Source organism: Dermacentor silvarum, chromosome 5, assembly GCF_013339745.2.
Source record: "Dermacentor silvarum isolate Dsil-2018 chromosome 5, BIME_Dsil_1.4, whole genome shotgun sequence".
NCBI lineage: Eukaryota > Metazoa > Arthropoda > Arachnida > Ixodida > Ixodidae > Dermacentor > Dermacentor silvarum.
Genome location: NC_051158.1, coordinates 46,322,811 through 46,346,631, shown reverse-complemented (window position 1 = coordinate 46,346,631; position 23,821 = coordinate 46,322,811). Strand labels below are relative to the sequence as shown.

At 46.8% G+C, this 23,821-nt stretch overlaps 2 protein-coding genes across 2 annotated transcripts in view; one reads left to right on the top strand and one right to left on the bottom strand.

Moving 5' to 3' along the window:
- The window catches only part of LOC119453350 (probable aconitate hydratase, mitochondrial), a 327,347-nt gene that overhangs the window by 216,405 nt on the left and 87,121 nt on the right, over positions 1–23,821 (bottom strand). The window lies entirely within an intron of this gene.
- Positions 6,067–23,821, top strand: part of LOC119453343 (protein Tob1) — a 31,289-nt gene continuing 13,534 nt past the window's right edge. Inside the window, exons 1-2 of the mRNA XM_037715385.2 lie at positions 6,067–6,622; positions 21,374–21,542. Of these exons, the coding sequence (XP_037571313.1) occupies positions 6,613–6,622; positions 21,374–21,542 (179 nt within the window). The 5' untranslated portion in view covers positions 6,067–6,612. The remainder of the gene's footprint in view (positions 6,623–21,373; positions 21,543–23,821) is intronic.

Sequence of the window (23,821 nt, the reverse complement as noted above, 5' to 3'; positions counted from 1 at the left end):
CCTGAAGACGCTGCGTAAAGGCTGCTCGGGGAATTATGGGGCGTTGAGGAGCCCCTTTTTAAACCCGACGTAATGAAGAAATTGTTTTTCTTGGCTTCCTCGGAACGAACGTTGATGAGGTTTGTTGCGCTTAGAAGTGAAAGTTCAAATATCGCGACTGGTTGGAGCAGATTTCGTTTATTTAAGCGTTCGATTGTTTATTTAGGAAACTGCAGGAAATCGAAAACATTTAGAACAGATGAAGCGCAAAGTTTACGATTCTCTAACTCCGAAACGAAAACATATATTACAGTTCTGTCAAACGCGCCAGACTATTAAAAAAAAAAATAAGCGGGTTTACGTACCAAAACCACCATCTGATTATGAGGCACCCGAATTAAAGACTATGCAACGTGGACAAAACTGGCATTATGCACCGAAATCAAGTGCACCGCTAATATGTAAAGACTTCTGCAAAACACGCATAAGCAATGTATGAAATTAAAGTGAGCTTTCTGCAAACGTATCTTGTGAGCTTTAGACTTTCATACGGAAGAAATTTGTAGAATAACATTTGCTTTTGGTGGTGAGGTACGAACTTGAGCTTCAAGCTGCTGAAAAGTTAGCATCTTCTGGGCAATATGTGCGCAAAACTCTACGGCTCTAATATAGATATTGCTTGCTACAGGTGCTAGAATTTAAACATTTTCCCTGAGATATGAAATATACTACTCGCACCAGTTGACCGATTACTCAAGAATGTGCGCGGTCTGAAGTATACTTGAACAATGAAATCAGGATCTCAAGCTTAGTGCCAGAGTGCGTGTTGCTTAGAGTGGGGGAGAGAACAACATTTGTTTACAGGAACGAGAAAACCCGGCTAACCGTGTGCACCGGTTTTTGAAGTAACGGGCCGTAGCGCAGAGCAGTATACGCCGCGAGCCGTATGTGGCCGGGCCGACGACGCGGCACATCAGGGACGCCGGATACCGTCGATTATAGGCATCGCGGGCATCGCAAATTGGGCAACCAACCGTACAGCGTCGTAGTCATCTAAGCGAGGACGCGTGCGGCAGGCTCGAAGCGGACGCTCAACGCGCTCGATCGTGACGTCGACGTGAACGAAACTTTCCAACTGCTTGGAGTATTGGCTCGCGTTGAATACGACACGGGATTTTGCGCCCGCCAGCGCATATCACAGCCGGAATTTACAGGCACGACAACGTAGTGAGGATGTATTGAAGCCATAGTATCAACCAACTCACCCAAGAAGGTTTACTACGTTACCTTTCCAGTACAGGGGGCCCTTTTGCATGTTATTCTTTAGTGCTCCTGGTGTCTTGCCCTGTTCTTTGTCCGTGTTTCTTTGCTATTATGGCTTCAATACGTATCAATAAACTCACCCAAGATGAAGTTTTACTGCAATAACGACGATGCGGACGGCAAAAAAGAAAGGCGGGTGAAAACAAAGTACTGCTAGGTTCAAGAGGTGAGCAATTATGCTGCGCTCTGGAACCATCTGCACCAAATTTATATGAATAGCGACACTTCCTATTCCCCACCAGTAAGAAGTCGTGCTCTACTAGTCCCTTTTCACTAAGTGTATGATGGATTAGGAGCCTTAAAGATTTATCTTTTAGAATTGGTCCGGTGTCCTCCGCCATCTGCAAATTTTATGCTATACATAGATTGTTTCTTCCTGCTATGTAGCCGTTTCTTTTTGTTAGTGAAAATTATTTTATGAGCCCTGTTTCGCCGTATTTGATTGAATCTTTGCATTCCTAACATTGTCTTTCACAGTGTCCCTGGCAGTGTGGCAGTGACCGTGGCAGTGTGTTGGATGTATTTTGTGATTACCCTATAGCAATACGTTAAATGTGCTTTTTTCGAAGACTGGCAGTACGTTGCATCATTTTTGCCTACCACAGCAACGCGTTGCATGTGTTATTTCTGTTGATCCAGACAGTCTGTTTCATGCGTTCTTTCTGCCGTGCGTGACAGTGTTTTTCACGTGCAATTTCTGCCAATACTGGCATTTTCGCGCGTTTGCTTCCGGCCCTGGCAAAATGCTGCATATGTTATTTCTGTTATCTTTGGCATTCTGTTGCATGTGTTCTTTTTCGCTGATCCCGGAAGTTTGTTCTGTGGGTTGTTTATGCCAACCCTGATATTCGGTTGCGTATGTACTTGCTGCAGAATTGTTTAGCGCTTCTTTTCGTCGACTCGGAAAGTGTGTTGCATTTCTTATTTCTGTTGATCCTGGCAATGTGCTGCGTGTCTGCTTTCTGTCAATCCTGGCAATGTTGTGCGTGTTCTTTCTGCCGATGCTGAGAGTGTGTTGCGTGTGTACATTCGGCAATCCTTGCATTGTGTTGCAGATGTGCTTTCTGCCGACCCCTACAGGACGATTTCTGTCGACACTGGCAGCATGATCCGCGTGTTCTTACGGCCAACCATGGCATTATGTTGCATGATTTCTTTGTGCACACCCTGGCATTTATCACATGAGTAAATCTAGCAACCTGTTGCATGGGTTCCTTTTGCGAACCCAGGCAGTGGGTTGCACGCATGCTTTCTGCCAATCCTGGGGTCCTATTTCATGTGTTTTTTCTGCCAACCCTAACCATGCATTACATGTGTTGTTTTTTTACTAACCCCGACAGCGTTTGCGTGTGTTCTTTCTGCCTATCCTGGCAATGTGCTGCATGAGATCTTTCTACTGATCCTGGCAGTGTGTTGCGTGTACTAGTTCTGCGGTACCTGGCAGCTTGATGAATGTGTTTTGCCAGTTGACCCTAACCATGTATTGCGTGTGCTCTTTCGGCCTACACTGACAGTGTACGTGTTGCAAGTGTTCTTTCTAGAGACCCGGACATTGCATGGCGCGTGGTCTATCTTTCGACCCCGGCAGTTGTTACATGTGTTGTTTGTGCAGACCCTTGCAGTGTCTGTCATGAGTTTTGGCTGCCAATCCTGACAGTATGTTGCATACGTTTCTTCTGCCGACTCTCCTACTCCGCTGCACGTTTTCTATCTGCCAACTCTGGTATTGTATTGCATGTGCTCTTTCTGCTGGTTGAAGCTTTGTGTTGCATGTGTTTATTCTGCCAACCCTGGCACTCCACTGCATGTTATCTTTCTGCCAACTCTGGTATTGCATTGTATGGGTTTCTTCGGCTGATCCAGGTGGTGTGTTGCATGTGCTTTTTCTGTCAATACTGCCAATGCTCATATGTCATTCCAGCCAGCCTTCACAGTGCATTGTGTGTTTTTTGTTTGTGCACCGACAGCTTGCTGCAGCTGTTCTTTCTGCCAACCATGACAGTGTGTTGCACGTGTACTTTCTTGTAATCCTGGTCTTGTTGCGCGTTTTTTTCTGCTGACCTTGTCTTCATTTGGAAACCCTGTCACTGACACGTACACGTACACAACACAGTGACCCTGTCACTGTATTATGTACGTGTTTTAGGTCGACCTTTAGAGTGCGTTGCGAGTGTTATATTTATGGACATTGGCAGTGTGACACATGTGATATTTATGTTGAGTCTGGCGGTGTGTTGCATGTGTTCTTTCCGTTGATTCTGGCAGTGTGTTGCATGCGTACTTTTGGCTTCCTTGGTAATGTTGCGCGTGTTTTTTTCTTCGACCATGTGTTCGTTCTGGCAACCCTGACATTGAAACCTGACTCTAGCAATGGGTTGTGTATGTGCTTTCTTTCGACCTTAGCAGTCTGTCGACACTGGCAGTGTGACTCGCATGTTATTTCTGTTGATCCTGTTAGTGCGTTGCATGCGTTTGTTCTGTCCACCCTGGTAGTATAACGCATGGTTATCTCTGCCAAACCTGGCCTTGAGTTGCATGTATTCTTCCTGCCCAGCATCTTCGTTCGGCCAATCTGGCATTGTGTCGCATGCACGTGTTCTTTCGACCAACCCTGGCAGTGTGTTGCATGTGCTAATTCTTGGCAGTGGGGCTCAGGTCTTCATTTTGTCCCCCTGGCAGATTGTTGCTTGTGCTACCGACTCTTGCGTTGTTTTTAATGCCTTGTTTTTGTCAATAATGGCAGTGTGTTGCGAGCGTTCTTTCTGCAGACACTATCAGTGCGTTGCGTGTACTCTTTCTGCCAGCTGTAGTATTGTGTTCCCTATGTTCTTTCTGCCGCTCATTTGAGTGTATTCAGTATATCCTTTGTACCAACCAGCGCATTTCTTTCGCGCATTTCACGTATTTCTTCTGCCGGCGTTGGTATATGGTTTGGGGCGTGTGTTTTTTCAGCCGACTCACATACCGACGTTCACATTGAGAGGAGCAAGAAGTACGCACACCATAAACACTGCTGTTCGTTACTTGGTCAATTATTTGTGCCACCATAGCACATGCATGGAATGCATCTGAGCTATAGCTCAGATGCATTCTGTATTACAACCGGTTTCTTTTAATACGACTTCGCCACCGGTACCCAGCTGCACAAACTGTTGCTTGATATTGGTGCTGTTTTGCACACTTTTTAAATATCGTACTGACAATGTATGCCGCGTTTAATAACTACGTGATATTTATGCAAACATACGAGGTTTCGTATAACATATATTCGAGTTTGTTAGATGAAATATGTTGCTCATCTGAGATTACCAGACGGGGGCGGTGGTGACGGGGTAAGTGTCCCGTTGCGAAATATCGCGCATAGTTTGACGACGTTTAAGTGTGGGAAAATTGCTTGGAGTTTTACTACAAAATCTTGCTGAGAAAGCCAACCCATATGCAAATACGTCGCGCAGTATTGTAACGTCGTGTCTAACAGTATCGCAACGTTATCGTAGCAGTATGGTATCCTCATTGCCATATGGTCAGGGAATGTTGCCTACGCCGGACAGTGACGACGATGACGCTACGGTAAGTGCAATATTTAGACAATTCACCGGTAATATTTCGTGCTGTTGCGCTCAATACCATATACTATAGGTGCATCGTTCCTGTTTTCCCTCTAAATGGCGTTCTCGTCCCGAGAGGCAGGAATTTTCGCTTGGTTAACTATGCGCTAAGAACGGCTGTGGTAGGTGAGTGTATGAAATGCCAGACAACCCGACAGTGGCACCGCTGTGACGTCAAGCTTACGCAATAAAAAAAAAGGTAAGAACGACCAGTTTGTTAGTCGAGCTGCTGCCGCCCAGCAACGGCTGCCAACGCTGGAGCCGAGCGAGCAGCAGGCTAAGGTACAGCGACAGCATAAGCGGCGGTTATGAGCTCGCAAGAAAACGAAAAACAAACACTGACACGCAGGCGTTCCTTCGAGGAGGTGTCAGTCGTCTGGCGCGGAATAAATGTTGCGCGCAAGTTAGGCGTGCTGGCGAGAACGCCTGCCAACAGCTGTTTTCTGGCGGGCCCTCTCAAGTGTGGAGGGGCGCCAAGCGGCGCGCACGGGCGAGTTCCGAATCGTGCCTCAGAGCTGCTGCGATCGGGATTCTGGAGACAAGAGAAAGAACGAAAGAAAGAGAGAGAAAAAAAGAGAAAATAACGAAGTCCGAGAGACGCGGGCAGACGACAAACGAAGCGCGATAAACAAGCGCGAACTATTTTCTTGTGCTCGCGCGTAGGAATACACGCCATAGCAGACGATTCTCGCACTGAGAAACACGCGAGCAGACGACAGAATTTTTAAAGAATCTCCAGCTGTGTCTCTATTTTGCGTGGTACGGCTGCTTTTGACGAATTCAACTTTTGTTAAATCCCCGAGGTCGTTGCTGAGCTCGGTTCAGAGTTGAGTGGTCTATTTTGTTATGCCTTCGCTAATGCCGACCTTGTTTTCCGTTTCCGTAAACTTCCATTTTCCACGCCTTCTTGCCCACGTAGCATATTTAATCGGTTCTCATTATGTACTCAAACAATCGTTACAGGCCCAAGGAGGGGTTTTCTTCGCAATTTACCTCAGCCGCAGCGCCTGCGGCTTTGCACTAAATGACGAACTAGTCCCGTTTTTTCAAGGAAACAAGCGCGAACTATATTCCAGCGCGCACGCTCGCGCTTTAGCGCGGAGGAATACGTATCGGAGCAGACGATCTCTCACCGTATAAAGCCCTGGGTCGCGGCTCCGCGCGATTCAGCGTCGGGCTCAACGGCTCCCCGCCGGCGGTGCGAGCTAGCGCGCGGCTAGCTGGCGCCATCCGTTCGAAGCTGGGAACTCGCTCGCCAAAAAAGCCCACTCGAAGGAACACACAACAGTCTCCGCTGCTGCCCAGACCTCTCTTTTTGTACTCCGGCGACGACGTTCCGCCGTGCTTTCTCAAGTTTTTTTGTCACCGGTGTTTCGCTGCCACGCCAGTTTCGTGTTTGTATTCTTACCCCGTAAGAAAACTCCGTTACCGTTCTCTTTTGTACCCCCCTTCGTCTGGCTCTATTTACGGTGCGCCCCCGAAGAGAAGACGTCGTTCCTTTTGTCTACTCGTGTAAGCCAGTTTATATATCTATATAACGCTAGTCGGGTTCTTCAACCGCCTTGTCTTCTGTCTCTGCTCAACGGCCAAGCGAGCGAACAGCGTCTGATCGCCGCCGCCGACTGCCAGCTGTGTTTCCTGCGACCTTCTAGGCAAGCTAGCCGCTGTCGCCGGACTCCCGTGACACACACTTCGTCTTTGGATGCATTCCGGTGAGTCCGTGCTCCTTCTTTATCTTTTTTTTTTGCCAGAAATTTGCAAGCCGGTTATCTCGGCAGCGCTCGTTCGTTATCGGTGTTTGTAAACAATCGGTCATGACAACAATAACCCACCCCTCCCTTTCCCTCCTTAGCTACCCTTGCTCGTTCGAACCTCCTCCCAACTCGCTCCATATCGGCGTTTCTGTGGGTTACTGTGGTGACCTTGAATAGTTTATTTCACTTTAGGTTATCGGTTTTTGCCGTTTCGCTGACAGGTTATGTTGGGTGGGAGACTGCGTCATGATTTAGGCTTACCATTTTTGCTTTGGGACTTCGCTCTCGGGGAAAGTCCGCGAAGAACAACGCAGCAGGGTGACTTTAATCATTGTTGGTATCGTCGCGGTCTGATGACGTAGCTCATAGCTTAATTTAGGGACGAGTGGTATTCGTACGGTTGGCCATCGAATGTACCATCCTTCACTGAGCCTATCATCAAACTTGCACGACTTGAGTAAGAAAAAAAAAAAGAAGGGATAGATTAGAGATCAACCGCTTACAGATATTAGCGCTCGAAGCGAATGTTCCGCCATGATCGAGTTGAATAGGTTTTTCGTCGTTTTTTCCCTCGTTATTTGGTCAAACAGTACCTCGCTGGGAGGGGACCTTGAAAATCGGGTGACGCGTGTCGGACGGCGCTCTTTTATATTTCTCTCTTTTGTACTTGGCTCGCTGGCTCCAATCCTCGCCCACATATGGAGCGATCGATCTTGACGGTCCTCCAATGGCTGTCGCCGGGATAAAAACAGAGCGCGGCGGCCGCCGATGCTGCAGTTGAGCCTGTGTTTGGAACATCCGAAAATAAAGCGAACAAACAAAGGAGGAGAGCGAACTAGGACGACGCTTCATCTTATCCCTCTCGCCCTTATCTTTCTCTCAGGGTGCTCGTACGCGAGTAGATACTTTCGATAGTGCGCCTCTGCTGCCTGTGTTTTGGCAACGTTCGAGAAAGAAGCAAACGTATGAATGGAGAGAGCTAGATATGACAGCACTTTATCTTATCCATCTCGTCCTTATCTTATCTCTGTGTCTGTGGATGCTTCCGTGCAAGTGAATACAATAATATTCTGCTTCTACATCATTTGTTCTCTGACGTTCAAGAAAAAAAAGCAACCCTATAAAGGCGGGAAGTGAGTTAGGACAGCACTTTATCTTACCTGACTGTTTTCTTATCTCTGGGCTTTTGGATTTTCGTGTGCGAGCAGATGCTTCAATAGTGTACCTTTGGAGCACGTGTTTCGGAAGGTTGAAGAAAGAAGGAAATATATGAATGAAGGAAGATAGCTAGTACAGCGTGTTATCTTATTAATCTCACCCTTATTTGATTTTTGTGTCTCCGTATGCTCGTGAGCAAGCAGATACTGTAACAGTTTGCTCTTGCAGCCTTTGTTTTGGGATGTCCAAGAAAGCAGCAAATAAACAAAAGAGCAGGGATGGTACTTTATCTTATCTCTCTCGCTATTATCTTAGTATCTCGCTTTTACCTGTATCTTCCCCTCTTATTCTATTCTGATAACAGGGATACTTTGATAGAGGCTTGATAAAACACGACGGGCTCCTCAGACCCTGTTTTGGATCATTAGAAAAATGAATAAAGGGAACTAAAACGGTGCTTCATCTTATCTCGATTGTGCTAATTTTATCTTCGTCTCTGTAAAAGCTCGTCGGCCCACAGATATACATTGATAATGGTTTTATAAAAAGAAAACTAGCAGTGTTCCTGCAGCCTTTATTTTTCAATTGGAGAGCAAACCATACAAATGAATTGGAAGGCGCTAGTTGCGCTTTATCTTCTCCATCTCCAATACATACTTCTCAAGATACTGCTTTGTCAATCAAGAGATCGGCCGAGGCTTGATAAAGTCGTGACGTTGGCGCAGCTTATTTTGACAAAACAAAACACGAGTTCTCTCAGTCTCCGAAATGATCGTCTGTAAACGAATTCGTTTAATTGTGGCTTGATTGATCAAGGAGTGCTGCTGGAGCACCCGTCTCGAACTTAGGAGCTCCAAGCAAACGCATGAAGAAACTTGGGAGATAGTTTATCGGATCTTTTTCTTAGCATACTGACCTATTAATCGCTGAACTTCGATTCAGGCTAGATAAAGACACTGTTCATTCGGTCAATGTTCTTGAACATTGAAGAACGAAATAAAAATTTAACACGAATGAAGGAGAATCTAATCTAATCTCTATCGGCAAGACTCCGGACCTGGAGCAGAATAAATGTTTATCTCTCTCACTATCGACATGCTCTTCTCCGAGAATCAAGAGGCTGAGTGAACTTTGTTGATTGCGTAGCTCATGGGGGGCAGCGTGAATTCGTAACCGAACGAATGGACGAAAGTACCATAAATCGCTCTTATTCGGTTCTTATCTTTTGTTGACGTGTTTTCGAATCATGGGGCTGAATGAGGTCTCACAAAGGTTCATAATGTGAGCGCGCACTTGATACTACAAAGTTCGAAAACGAAGCAAAACTAAAGAAAACGTGAACGCGAGCAGTGCTTAGCCTGACGTCGCTATCTAAATAATTCGCGTTTTGGATTGATTCACAATCTTGGATTGGTGCGTAGTAGTGATACAGATGTGATTCTGCAGTCCAACCTTCAAATGTCTGGAGATGGAAGGAAAGGCAGAAGGCAGTTCGGACTTTGTCTATCTCCCTCCCGAAATGCTCAATCAATCGCCATGCGTTTAACGACGCACTACTCAGAAGGCCGACTGTTATCTTTTTTTTTTCTGTTAGCGTGATTTTTCTTATCCTCGGTTGCAGTTTTCAGGTTTGTTATTTTCTTCTTCACGCTTCCCCTTTTGTTGTAGTTTTCATTGTCATCGCTGTTGAAGTTGTTGGCGCGACTTTAACAGGGCTGCTCTCAAAGTCGTAATCGGCTAACATGCATGCTTTTTCTTTGGTAACAAGAACTATAGGCATGGCAAGGCATTTCAGTGGCGTCAGTGACGTGGCAACGACACTCATAAATCGGCACAACAAGCGAGCTTACACGAGATGATGCTTGCAAACTACCCGCGACAATCTGCAAAGAAATGTACGCTGACTGTGGAAATTTGACGTGTCTCGGGGATGTCGCGCTTTTTTGAATTCCTTCATTCACGTTGACATTCAGAGCACTGGGCAGAAATAACATTGCGTCAGCACCGTCAACGGTCCTCGCAATGCTTTGCTTTAATTAGACAGTCGGATTCCCCCGGTCCGTGCGAGTTCTGAGTTGACTGTTTTCTGCCGGTCGAAGCAAGAACCTCAGGCGCAAAGCCCACGGAGAATGCACAGCTGTGGCTTTCCACAGGAAGGTGCCGACGCTGGTCCGTGATAGAGGGCGTCACAGGTGCAGCAACGTCTGTTGGTGTATAGTCATGGTCGGCGGTGCCCTGGTACCAAGAACTGTTGGAGTTGCTGCAGAGGGTGGAGTTGAAGTGGTTTCTACGCTGGCTCGAGCGGTAGTGAACCGAGCGAACCGCACGTTAACCGAATCCGTGGTCACCGGAAATGTAGAAGCTGCACAATCTTTGGGGGCAGATGCAGGCACTCTTTAGGTCGTTAGAGTGTCGCTATCCGCATCACCGCTGTCGTATATACACAGGCCATCAACCAACGTAAAAAAATAGCTCCGTGACGCTTCGGAACGGACGCTTATATAGAACACGCATGCCACTCGGTTCTTCAAACATTCGTCGGAGGCCTGCTACTCCCTTAGCCACAACGTTTAGGAGCTCTCGCGCCTGACCAGGGACAACGTTCCGTCGAGCTGCCCTTGACCGCAACGCTGTCGTGTAGACTTTCAGTAGCCGCAATCGTGCCAGAGAGATCGGAGCTCTCATGACGACCGCGAAGGCTGCCTGAGTCAGACCGTGAGGCTCAACATCGCGGTTAAAGTGCCGCGCGCTAAGCTCGGAACGCGAGCCTACACTCCGGGGCCTCTTTCCCGGCGTCGTGTCGACCGAGGCGCTACGCGGCGGCCTGGGATTGCTATAAATACACGGCGACGGCGTCCGCGACTGCTCGGTGTCGGGTGACCCGCAAGAAGGTCTTCTATACGTCCCTACACCCGCCCCGCGAACGTAGCTTTCGAAAAAAACCGCGTAGTTGCTGTTGTCGCCACGGCACGTAAGAAGGGCCCTGCTATGTACAGAAGTGTTCGTTCAGCGTCTGTGCAGCGACAGCTGCTGCTTCACCGTGAAAATAAAACCAAAGCAGCACTGCAGACTACTTTGTGATCTTTCGGACATCTTCTAGACAACTTATTTCGGTTATACAATACCCTCAAACTAAGTCATAAAAATATGTTTAGTCTGCTCTTACACAATAGACTTCGTTTCGAGAGAAGTTACTAGCAGAGTCTATGTGGGTTGCTCAAGGAGGTGCATGAGCTCGTCAGTTCGGAGAATAATTATTGAAAGTCTGTAACGTTGCAGAACAAAGTTATAGATTTTTTTCAAAAACTGTGTCAATAGTCTTTTACGAAGGTAAGCTACGTCGCTCACTTCGCCATAGTTAAAAGGCCCGGCGACGCTAGTGTTTGCCCTTTAACAACAGCCTGTTGTCCCTTAATCAATATAAAATTAACTCTGTTAATAGATTTCTTTCAGTCGTAGACTGCTTTGCCATCTATTTTTAGACATCTATTAGGCATTTTTTAGCCGTTTTGACTCTACCATTTCCTTCTACTGTCATAAAAATCAGTCGTTAATACAGCTCGTATCCGTTTATCTACTCGCCGGCCAATAGACGTAGAAAGAAAGGAGTTGTTTTCAGAGTCCACAGACTGCCCCAGTAGACGTGTGACGCCTAAAGTTCGTAGTTTGACTATTGAGAATAAACAGACTACTGGAAAAACGTCTTTGGTGGACTTTCCCACCAGCCGATTAATATAACTGTTGGGATGATATAAGTTCGCGGCATTGACATCGCCTTAGGGAATGTCCCCCAAAACTTCGACTTCGTCGAATTTTTTTTTTGTCCGCTTGCTACGAGTTGCATTGCGCAACAAACGTGCTGTTGCCCAAGGCACCGTCCAACCGCTTGTCAAAACATTTCTCAAGGAAATGTGAGAAACGCGTCGAGTATTTGCGAGCGGCGAGGCAGATAGCTTCTCTTCCTGGTATGTGTTTTATGACGTCACCTGATGATTATTTCGTAAACCTGTGTACACCACAGTTAGTACTCGTGCCAGTCCATATCTTTATGTTATACTGACTTCATTCGTCGTGTTTTTGACCTGCTAATTCGCCTACTTAGCACGGATACCTGCGATCTTCGCAATGTGCATTTAAGATGCCCCGAGCTTTATAAGTGTCAAGCGTTGCAAACCAAAAGCGTGAACGCGGTGAACATTTCTGCGTGGCTCATCACTGTTCCCATTTTAGTTGGTGCATCGTCACTTAGTGGGACGTCACGAGTATCTAGGAGTGCAAATGCCTCGCATATATCTACGTAATGTTTTCCAAGACGGCTCATGATTGCGTTTATCGGCCCATCATGACAAGTTTTTGACCGTACTGCAGCCCTTGTGGCAGTGACTCTTGTCAGTCTGTAGGTTGTCGGGCAGACGTCTTGCAGAACTGTTTCTTTTGTACTGCAGACGAAGCGTGCATACTGTACTTATGTTTTCTAGTGTAATTTGCCAAGCAGTTTTGTCGATAAAGGCATGATTACCATTATTAATAATAAAATTATTGTTATGGTTGTTATTGTGACGGACAAAAGCTGCTAACAAATCTGTTTCTACTCCGAACGCTTAGCGGTTGTGAGACAGACTACCGATATTTCTTGACGAAAAGGTAAAGCTATTAGTCTATGGCCTCATTTGAGACGTTCCCTATAGACTTCAAAGAAAAACGTTTACACGATTTCTGCAGATTATATCTCGGTGATTCCTTCCGAGGATGCACCCCTTGCAAAAGTTATAACAATTGCTTTGTGATCCTGTCGACATTTTGTTGCCTTCGATAATCATTCAGTTGAGATACAAGTGAATGTCAGGGATGATTTTTTTGGCCAGACAGCGGAAGCGATCGAACCAGCTTGAGATGACGACACGAGATGGAAAGGGGAGAAACAGCTGGCGCAGCGGGGTCGAGGTGTGTTGAAGAGCTTCTTAAGCTCGGGCCTCGAAGAAGACAGCTGTTCGTAGCCTGCTCTGCTCTTTGAAACGCGGAACGCACGCTTTTTGTACCTGCTTGTTTTATTTATTATTATATTTTGTTTTCTGTTAAACGTGACGCACCTATATTGCATTTAGCCCTTCCACGTGCGGTCTTAGAGTATAGAGTTGGCTATTTCCTACATTGACGCGTGTCATTGGCAATGGAGCCGCTCTCGCTGCTGAGCATGTGCGAGGTTGTGGGTTCGTGCCCCGCCTACGGAGGGGCGGCAGAACTGTGATAAAAGAGGAATGCAAAAGAAAAAAGAAAACTGGAATAAAAAAAAGCGCGTGTCTTGAAATTTGGCTTTATTTTGAGGAAAACCAGATGGTAGAAAAAGGAGAACCTATACCGGGCCACTAAGCTGACGCAGATACAATAAATATCTATCAATAAATGAATGAATCAATCAAATAATCAATCAATCAATCAATCAATCAATATGTAGGGTTCTAGCCTTGGGTTGACGTAAGTTAAGGCACGCTTACACATTCAGATATCAGAACGAAAAAAAGGTCATCCGTATCAGTACAGGGAAGTGTCGGTAATAATTTTAATGTATATAGTAGGAATTAACGCCCTAAAGTTTTACACATATGCTGTGAGGGGGCGCTGCATGAAGTGGAGAGATTCAAATTAAGTTGGACCACTTGTTCTTGATGTTGTGCAGTCCACCTCTTCAAGTAATCCAGACGACGTGATAGAATTGCGATAACTGACGCAAGAGATGTTTAATAAGTATGTTTCCTTTAAATTAGATAAGCAGGTTCGCGTTCTATTTAGCCAACATCGATGTTTCAATCATCGTTTATTTCACTAACCTTTGTTAAAATAATAGGCTAGCACCGTAGCTTTTAAAGTGGTACGTAGTGAGGCCACTGCCAGTGACCGCGTTCAAATGACGTTGCTACAAACCGCCACATATTTTCCAATAGGAGCATCCCAGAGGAAAAGCTATTAAATTCTGAAGCGCTCGCTAGGCGGCATTGTCATCTGCGAGGAGCTGAGTTCCACTTCCGGTTATATCTGTAGTGAGATGACGTCAGTGGTCTTCTTTCTTTCTTTCTTTCTTTCTTTCTTTCTTTCTTTCTTTCTTTCTTTCTTTCTTTCTTTCTTTCTTTCTTTCTTTCTTTTCTTTCTTTCTTTCTTTCTTTCTTTCTTTCTTTCTTTCTACGTATCTATTACGGAGTGCACTACAACCGACGTTTGATGCTGTAGACGGAATTGCGCGTCGTGTGCAAAAGAGACCAGTCGTACGCTCATAGAGACTGCGCAGGCCTCGTGACCAACTGGATGCGAAGGGGCAGTTGTTAATATTTGGACGTTTTGTTAGAAGGGCGTTATCTGTATATTTTATTAAGACAAGATGTGGTTCTATGTTTGCCTATGTACGGTACACGGTGCGAGAGTCTTTTCGGAAGTAAGAACACATCGTTTTGCGCACGAACACGACCGAGAGTACTTACCTTGCGAGTACCCTGCGACGTCTTCGCAAAAATAAGCGGGATTCGCGTATACCGACTCAAGATGGCGCCTTTCGTGGGCACGCGCGCGCGTGTGTGTGCTCGCCAGTTCTCGCGAACTGACGGGTGTCGTGTTTCGCGCTGTCAAGAAACGCAATACGAGTTTTCGCTCTCGACACGCGGACGTTTCTTGTTAGCGAAGATGACGTCACCTGCTGCGCGGAAAAAAATAAAAAATTAAGCCTAAGGGTGCAAAAAAAAAATGAAAGGAAAAATAAATGTGAAATATTTGGCAGAACTTTTTCGCTTGAAAGTGACGCATCATCTCAGGGAGAGGAGGAAGCGCGGGACAGCTCCTGGTAGTCGGGGCATTGGAGACGGCATAAAACGCGGCCCTAAAAAGCAGGAAAAGCAAAATAAAATTCGCGACGAGGTTCAGCGAGAAAGTTAGCTCTGCCGCGCATCTCGAACGTGGGTTCTTTTGACTCGCACGCAGAACGAAGCCTTTCCATATGGTATCGTGATGTATGATGCCATATGTTCTCGCGCGTGTAGGGAGAGGGTCTTTTTTTTCGTTTTTGTCTTGAGAGCCTCGTTCGTATTTTGCGCTTTAATCTTCGTGGACGACATACGGGCAAAAGTGGGTAAAATTTAAACCACATATAGGATTTAACGTAACTTAACTACTCGCGAGTCTCAGTGAGCTTTACCACTTTCGGAGGGCGTGAAAGAGGGGTTTTTGGATTTCGGGAGGGCTTTGCATTTTGCTTTTTCTGCCTATTTCTGAGGAAAGTGCGGGGTCAGAACTAGATCAGTGACAACACTAGAACTACACTCAATACAGTTCGGAGCCTGATTCCATAGAAAACCGATACTCAACGTTGCAACGGGGCTGTTGTTTGTTTGCTCGCAACTTCCTCTGACTCATATTTATATCTGCCCCATAGTTATACCGTTATAATATACAAGGAATAGGTGTCAGCTCGCCTTGCAACAATAAGCGTTATTTTTTATTTTACGATTACGACGTCTAAAGAATCGATGGGCCCCGTTTCTCATAACGAACGTCGAGCCCCCTTCTATAGCACCGTCGGAATTCAGCTCTCGAGTCGCGGCTGCTGGCAGCTACTCGCGCAGCTGGATTCAATCACAGAGCCGCTGCCAGAGTCCCAATAAGAGGCCGGCTAACAGCAGACGACACGTAGCCCCACGCGAGCAGACGAAACCACATAGTAGCAGACGGCACAACAGGGAGAAAGCCGCGCAGCTAAAGGGCAGGAACTGACGACGCGTGGGCGGAAGCACGCCGTGGCCCATAGGCGGCGCTGCGAGCTGGATAGGAGAGATAGAGAAATAATGGGAGAGAAAAAAAAGAGGGACAGGTTGGAAAGAAGGGGAACGAGAAGCTGAGGATGAAGAAGAAGACGATGGGGGCACGATTGATGCGGAAAGGAGAAAAGAAGGAACAGGGCCGAGGAGGGTGTTCCCTCTTTCTGCGCTGCCGAATGCGCCCCCCCCCCCCCCCCCCCCCTCCCGAAACTAGGGCAAATCGATGCCGGGCTCGCTGTGGAACAAGGTCGCATGGAGGTCAGGCCGCACAGCGCTTGAGCCCCCTCCCCCCCCGCTCTCCGCCGCCCGCACTGTGTACTGTCAACATTGTTCCAATCAGCGCGCCCACCGTTCACCGCTGTTCCGGCTGACGTCAGCAGAGGGAACGCGCGCAATGCGCGCGAGCGTCGGCAGGTTTGAAGTACCGCCGCGCCATCTAGGGGAGCGCGCTTTTGTCTTTCCAGGGACGACTTCGATTGGTGGGCAGTACTGGCAGCCTTACCGAATTTTATTTCTAGACGAACTGTTGAAAACATTCGGCGCCTTCGGCCGCCAATTAATTCTGTTCATTGAAAACTTAGTTTCAACACATTTCTTTCATCGTCATTATGATGCAAAGTTTACTGGCTGGTGCACTTTTCGCAATTCCTGCAAAAATGTGTCGTCTTTGAGAGACGTTTATTGACTTCGGCCGAGGTTTAACTGGTCGGAATGAAATGAATCAAATTTTGCCTGTCGAACAGGAAAATTGCAGCAATTTCCGTAGGTCGACCCTTTGGACCTTATCACATTACATGCTTCAGTGGCTCTCAGCATTAGGTTCGCACAAATTGCACAGCATGTTTTCCCGTTTTGCATGCGCTCCTACTGTTTAAAGTGCTAGCGTTTTTCTCGCAACCCAGGATCCTTGGGTCCTGATCCTCTCCCAAAACATTGCAGAAGGATTACCCTGTGTACACAAAGATTACAAAGGACACGAGGCACCTTACCCAATAGAATATGAAACCTTTTCTGCAAAGCAACCGGTTCTGACAGTTCGAAAGCTCTCTTTTGGTATTCACTTTCCTTTTTTTTCCTTCCCCTGTATGCTGTGCGTAGGCCGTGCAAGAATAGGCCTGTTCTATAGCACTTTGGTTCCACAGAAGGCGTAAAATTGGATGGGAAGCGAGCTGAAAATGCGAACGACGAAGGCCTGAACGCAGGGTGGAGGGAGGGAGGGAGAGAGAGAGGAGGAGCGGGGGGGGGGGGGGGGGGGGGGCGAGACGCTGGAGCTCTGTATTTCGACGCGTGACGTAATTCGTGCGCGGGACGTAGAGAACGGCAGAACAGGCTGTAGGTTACGAAACAACCTGCCGGGGCGCGAGCTTTTACGGCCAGTGTCTAACTCGATCTGGCACTATACAGATGTCGGCGCTCGCGTCACATTAGCTCACGTCTTTTCGCATTTTGTATCTACATGCAACGATCGCACCGAGCAACACACGGCGATAATGGTTGGGCTCGACGTGCGCCGGAAGTGTGAAGTGTGACGTCACTAAGATGTGGCGGTGTTTCTGTAGCATGGCGTGCCTCTATGCGCGCTCTATCGCGGGAACCACATGGAGCGTATTGCACGCGTATATCCTCGGTGCCGGGGCGCCGCCCGGCGTTGGCGCGTACATTTATCGACGCGCAATGTGCACGCTTCGTTTACTTTTATTGGTTTCTATAACCGGAATTGCCGCGGCAAGTTATATGGGAGTAGAATAAGAACAAACCAGTGTAATACTAACATATGTGAAAACAAAAGCCCCCCCCCCCCCCAAAAAAAAAAAAAAAAAAAATCGAAAAAACAACAACAAAAGGACAATACCATTGACGATGAGACCACTTACCCAGGACACAGCAGTTGTCGCGCTGTTTGCCACAGTAAGTCACCAACTATGCCACGTAGGCGACATTGCTGTAGAAAAGAGCACGTTACACTGCACGAATTAATGCAGCTGGCAGCGTATCAGCACAGCATACAGAAAATCTAGAAGCGAAGTGAAACGTGTATGCCTGTACACAGTATCTACGTTCAACGCTAACCAAATGGAGCACGTTTCGGTCGGTATTTCAGTGCAATCATCGCAGAGCGTAAAATAGTCGCGCTGAAACGAGGGGTACTTTCACGCCAGAAATACGCGTGAAATACGCTCCATGTGGTTGCTGCTTCGTGTTACGCGGACAAGCATAATCTTAACTACCGCGTGACCTGCATGCACGCGATTGGGGCGCAATTATTTATAGGCACCCGCGCCATTAGGCTCGACGACGTGTGGTAGGGATTAAGGTACAAATAATAAGCCATTATAAAGGAGAACAATAACGTCTCTGTATACACTTAACAAGAATACAATACGGACGACATAAGTTCGTGGTGAGAAAAGCTCACTAAGCGCAGCATCAGTAAGGATCCAATACAAATTGTTTGAGTTAACCAAGTACAAATATTTATCCCTGCCCTACATTTGAAGGTACTGTTCTCCTATATTTGGCACAATTAGCAAGGAGTATGCTTCAGTATCTGCTGTGGCGAATACCTTCGGGCATGCCGTCATTTTATGTGAGGATTTCTGCGAAGGTTGTATTCAATACGGCGGACAGCAAAAGCGAAGGAGACACACAACCTAATCGTACACGCATTTGTGTGTATGCAAATGTACTCTCGTGTTTGTGTGCGTGTGTGTGCATGCGGTATCTTCTTACGGAAATAGCGAGCTATACTTCGTCAGCTATAACCAGCAGGAGGACTGCAGCAATGATTACAAAAGGAACAGATGTAGCAGACAATATGACCCGCCGTGGTTGCTCAGTGGTTATGGTGTTGGGCTGCTGAGCACGAGGTCGCGGGATCGAATCCCGGCCACGGCGGCCGCATTTCGATGGGGGCGAAATGCGAAAACACCCGTGTACTTAGATTTAGGTGCACGTTAAAGAACCCCAGGCGGTTCAAATTTCCGGAGTCCCTCATTACGGCGTGCCTCATAATCAGAACTGGTTTTGGCACGTAAAACCCCATAATTTAATTTAATTTTTAGCAGACAATATGGGTGAGATTCAAATGGAAGGAGAGGAGACGGGAAGCTCATGTAATGCGCAGAGCAGCTAATCGGTGGCCTAACCATTAAAATAATTTATGCAGAATGGGCGCCATGAGAGGAAAAGCGCTGTCGAGGACGGCCGAGAGTTATGCGATGTGATGAGATTAGGAAATATGCGCGCAAAGCAGGGAGTCGACTCGTGCCACACGGATCACCTGAGAAATAGAGATGAAATATAGGCTGACGTTGATGATGACGGTGATGACAGTGACGATGGAACTAGACACTGCATCGCAGCGGTTCCTTGGTCACAATTGTTAGGCTTGTTGGCGAAACAAAGCCATTAGGGGTGCAAACTGACATAGACAGAGATTGTTGTTGTTGTTGGCTCAGAACAGAGATGGACAGACAGGCGCACGCCTTGTCTGTCTTCTTCCCCTACCTTTGTTTACAAACACGCCGCTTGTGTGCGTTAAAAGATAGCATCGCTCTAGCGAAGGCTTCGTGTGAATACGAAGGGGCGGTGGTAGCGATGCTACTTTTTTCTGTTTTTTTTTTTTTTTTTTTCAGTCAGCCTCAAGGTCTGGTAGATGTATATGGGAGGTAAACATTTTCACGAGAATCCTTATACCGTTGCAGTACGTGAAGGAATGCAAGAGCAACCACTGCAGCACGATCGTTCTGTCGCATGCTTGGCACGTAGAACGTGTTTCGCGATTTGAAACTGCGATGACGAGAAAAAAAAAAAGGTAACGTTGCTCTTGAATGTGGAAGGAGACGTGAGGAAAAGAAAGGTGGGCAACGCTGGCAGGTCCAAGGCTTTCGGTAGATGTAGTGTGTTGGCGGAAAGTTTGGCGCAGCTGTTATGCGCACAAGTACGAAGCAGCGGGTGAAGAACATGCATCACATTTCCAACGCACGTCCACGTGAGCAGTGCGGGAGCAGGATCGAGCTGTCCGTAGAAGCCGGTTTCATTAGTGCCAATCCAGACTTTTTAGTTCAGAATTCTTCCTCAGTCGTAAGGTTTGGTCTTCTGATTATAATCACCATAATCATCATCATTATGGCCGAAAGCTCAAAGGACATGATGCTATGCATGGACTGGATGTGTCTTAGTGCTGTCTCCCACGTAATCAGGGACTATGCTGGGAATTCGGGACTGCTTGTCCCGGACGTGTATCTGTGTATGCGAGGCCACCATTTCCTTTAAAAAATTATGTTTCTCCCTCAATATCTCCGGAAGTGCTATTCTTTTTACCAGGCGCCCGGCCAGAAGACCCGTCGAACAGTTTAGAATTGAAAAAGAAATAATAATAATATTAAAAAAAAACGCGTGGCGACAAATCGGCTGCACACCATTGCTCCAGACGAACTCAGGCATACGCCATGGCGGTGTATCACATGTCAGTGCTGGATCACAAGCGGGAGTTAAATTGTGACAGAGGACCGCGGTTTTATTTGGTTACAATTCTGGCTGATTGCTGTCAACTGCTCATCATCGCGCTTTGATCATTCTTCACGTTTACTTGAACCAAACTCGCACAGGGTCTAGCTGCATTGTTAGGGCAAGGCTAATGACGGACAGCGTAGCAGGTTATGAGTCTGCTAACAGCCTCTGCCCCTTTCGCAGCCCAGCGTTCTCATGGCGCTCAACAAAATTTTGGGAGGAGCTCTGATACAGAAACATCCCTTTCTCTCTCTCACTTGCTACTCGTCTGGCCGAGAACAAGTGAAGCCTAAATACTATTTTCAAACAGTATTTAGGCTTCACTTCATCATACCAGTTTTGCGCCACTTCAACATACCAGTTTTGCACGTCAGCTTAGAAGGGGCTTTGAGCAGTGGCGTCATTAGGAGAAGATGGGTTGAGGGGGGGGGGGGTGAGGGGTGGTCCGCTTCGGGTGCAGTCCGCTGGGCGGTGGTTGTGCTGGGGTCGCCACTCGAGCCTTTGTAATTTCCGCGGCTCAAAGCCGAATGCGGCAAACCTAAGTTTACAGTTCCAACACTCGCTCGTCTGCCACTTGCGGAAAAAAGCGTTCTTTACCGTCAAGTGTATCGTCTCTTTGTATTTTCTCACTCGGTCGCTAAAAAAATTTTACGCACATGCTCAACGTCGTGCTTGTGTGTGCAGAGATGGCTTGAAGGTAAGAAAGCATGAAGGTTGTGTTCGTTACTAAAGCTCTGGAAGATGGTTACTCCATTCACGGATGCATGAATAGGGGGTATTTATTGTATGCTAATGTATAAAGGAAAATTTTCGCCGTAATTAGTGCCGTATTCTTTGGATCAGCACTGAAAACGACGGTCTCACACATGCACACACACACACACACAAAAAGCAAGAAACAATTACATCACTCGTCATGTGTTCTTCCATTTGTGTGTTGCCGTTGTTTTCAGCTCTGATTCAAAGGATGCATCAATTACAATTCGCCCAGATTTCCGCCTCGCTGCAATTAGTGACGTCTGCGTAATCGACCACCGAATACAACTGATCAGTAGTTATATAGCGCAATAAAGCACAAGAGCCTTGAGGTATGCTCACTTAGGTGGACCTGTCTATGCAAACTTGCCTCAACTAACCTGATAGTTTATTGTCCTGTTACATCATACTTTATTTGTTACACGTCACCAGTGATTAGCTTGCTCGTTTTTTGACGTCAAACCACTTATTTTTTTTCCTGCAGTGGCCGACTCCTCGGAGGCAGGCGCGGCTCCCAGCAGGATGCAGGTTGAGATCCAGGTGGCGCTCAACTTCCTCGTCTCCTTTCTGTACAACAAGCTGCCCCGCAGACGGGTCAACCAGTTCGCCGAGGAACTGGACCGGGCGCTCAGGCGGAAGTTCCGGGGACACTGGTACGTTGGCGATCAGACACCAAGGCGCGCCGACCTCGTGGAACGTGTTTCCGACGTATACTCGTCATCAAAGTACAGTGGAATCTCGTCGATACGATCTTCACGGGAACCAGAAAATAAAACGCATAATCCGAAAATAATTGTCTGCAAAATTTTGTATATAAGAAAAAAAAACGTATTATCCCGAACACTGTATATGGGTCAGGGGTACTGCGATCCAAAAATCGTATTATCCGAATATGATCGTATATAAGAAAAAATCGTATATAAGAAAAAAATGTATTATCCCGAAAAACGTATTAAGCAAAATCGTATCAACGAGGTGCCACCAAGGGTTATGCGACGTAAACCCAATTTTCTCGATGCCTTTGCATATGACCTGAAACTGAAGACTGCAGTTGAAACTTGGTATTGGAAAAACATCTCAGCACTTTGGTCACTTTTGGGTTGTTACATAACGTAGATTACGGGTGTACTTTCGGCGCGGAGTCGCAGCTGCATTGCAACACACGATATGCAAGATCCAATATCGTACTTCTACACGTATTTCGTCATACGTAACCAAGATGGCGGACCTCAGGCTATAGTATCAGAAACACACTAGCCACTGTATTCGAAATATGGGACGTCAGTGTGCGGAGGCTGGTGCCACCATCCATTTCACCCTCCATTTCCCGCACCACCTGAGCTTTAAAAACGCGTCTCTCAGCTTCAACAAAGTTCAGAGCAGGAGAGGTAACCTTGGTTTGGGTAAGTTACATCTGTGAGTTCGGCCATCTAAGTTGGAGCAAGTTAGATCCACGAAAAAGCCTGTTTACGCACTCCCACACATTGTCTTTTTGGGTCAAAGTATTAAAGCGTAAGCTTTTTTCGGCGAGCTCCCCAGCCCTGTCCCGCGATACGTGTAATACATTGTGTCTGCACAAAAATGCGTAATTTGCAAATACATTTAATCGTTATGATAGTGTAAATGTAGATTATTGGTAGCTTTTTAGACAGTTAGGAACAATTTAAAGCAAAAAATAAAATAAAACGAGAGTACCCATAGAGATGTACAGGGATCCTTAGAAAATGCATGGGGAAGCTTACAGCAGGGGTGGGGCAACTGAAATTTGGGTGTGGGTCCGCTTGAAATTTGGTGTTGGCCAACTTGAAATTTGTGGGTGGGCTAACTGAAAATTTGGACATGGAGCAAATATAAGTTTGGGGGTAGACCAAGTTGAAATCTAGGGGTGGGCCAACTGAATTTGGAGGTGGGCCAACTTGAAATTTGAGGGTGGCACAGCTTGGATTTGGGAGTGTGCCAAATTGAAATTTGGGGGTGGGCCTACTTGACATTTTGGGGTGGCCCAATGTCCAATTGAAGGCTGCCGAGCGTACTTCGAGTTATGAGCACCTTGCTGTTGAGACGCATGTTGAGACGCATGTCGGATGTTGAGACGCTTAGCGCATTTTCATTGGGCCTTACCGAGGCGCACACAGAATGCAGGCCAGAGCTTGTGTAGACAAGGAACGCAAGCGTAACACAGGTTTGCGAGAGTGACAGCGAGGGTGACACGGCATCGTGGCGATGCACTCTCCCCTCACGCAACGCCTGACGCGCTACTGCGGCAATTTGTGTTCCCTTTCGACCGCTCTGCTCCGTCGAGGTGCGCTCGTGCCCATCGATCCGGCTCACTTGGTACAATTGCACTGAAGGGTCCGGATGCGGCGAGAAAATCTGGCAGTTGTATACTAAAGCCTAAGCACTCTCTGCCACCGGAAAGGCCACGGTTAGACGTGCATAAGCTAGGAAGTGAAAGTGAGCAAAACTAAGCAAAAAACGAAGTCACAGTCGAGCCAAACAATGCTTACGCTTTAGTTGGCGATTCTCAGAATTTCTTGAGCTTTTCCTTAAGAAAAGGCGGGAAACGTGGTGTATCGACATTGACTATGTGTCTGTTATTTCACGAATGCCTTTCTCAAGCTATGCGTTTGTTATTACAAAGAACAGGAAACTTCTAGATAGGATTTCTTTGCGCTCAGTATAGACAATGACGTCGTGTCGCGAATAGGTGTGCACCCCTGCGGTGGCGCCACGTACACAGCTGGGAATCATGTCTCAAGGACGTGACATGAGCTTTTAATTCAACACGTTTGCACACCTGTACATTTCCTTAGCGTATAAAGTCAGTTTTCTTCTCATATAGGAACATTACGCGTACTCCGGCTTCGCATAATTCAGCGAAAATGATGTGGTCTCTACGAATTTTAATTAGGCGAGTTGACTGTACTTTATT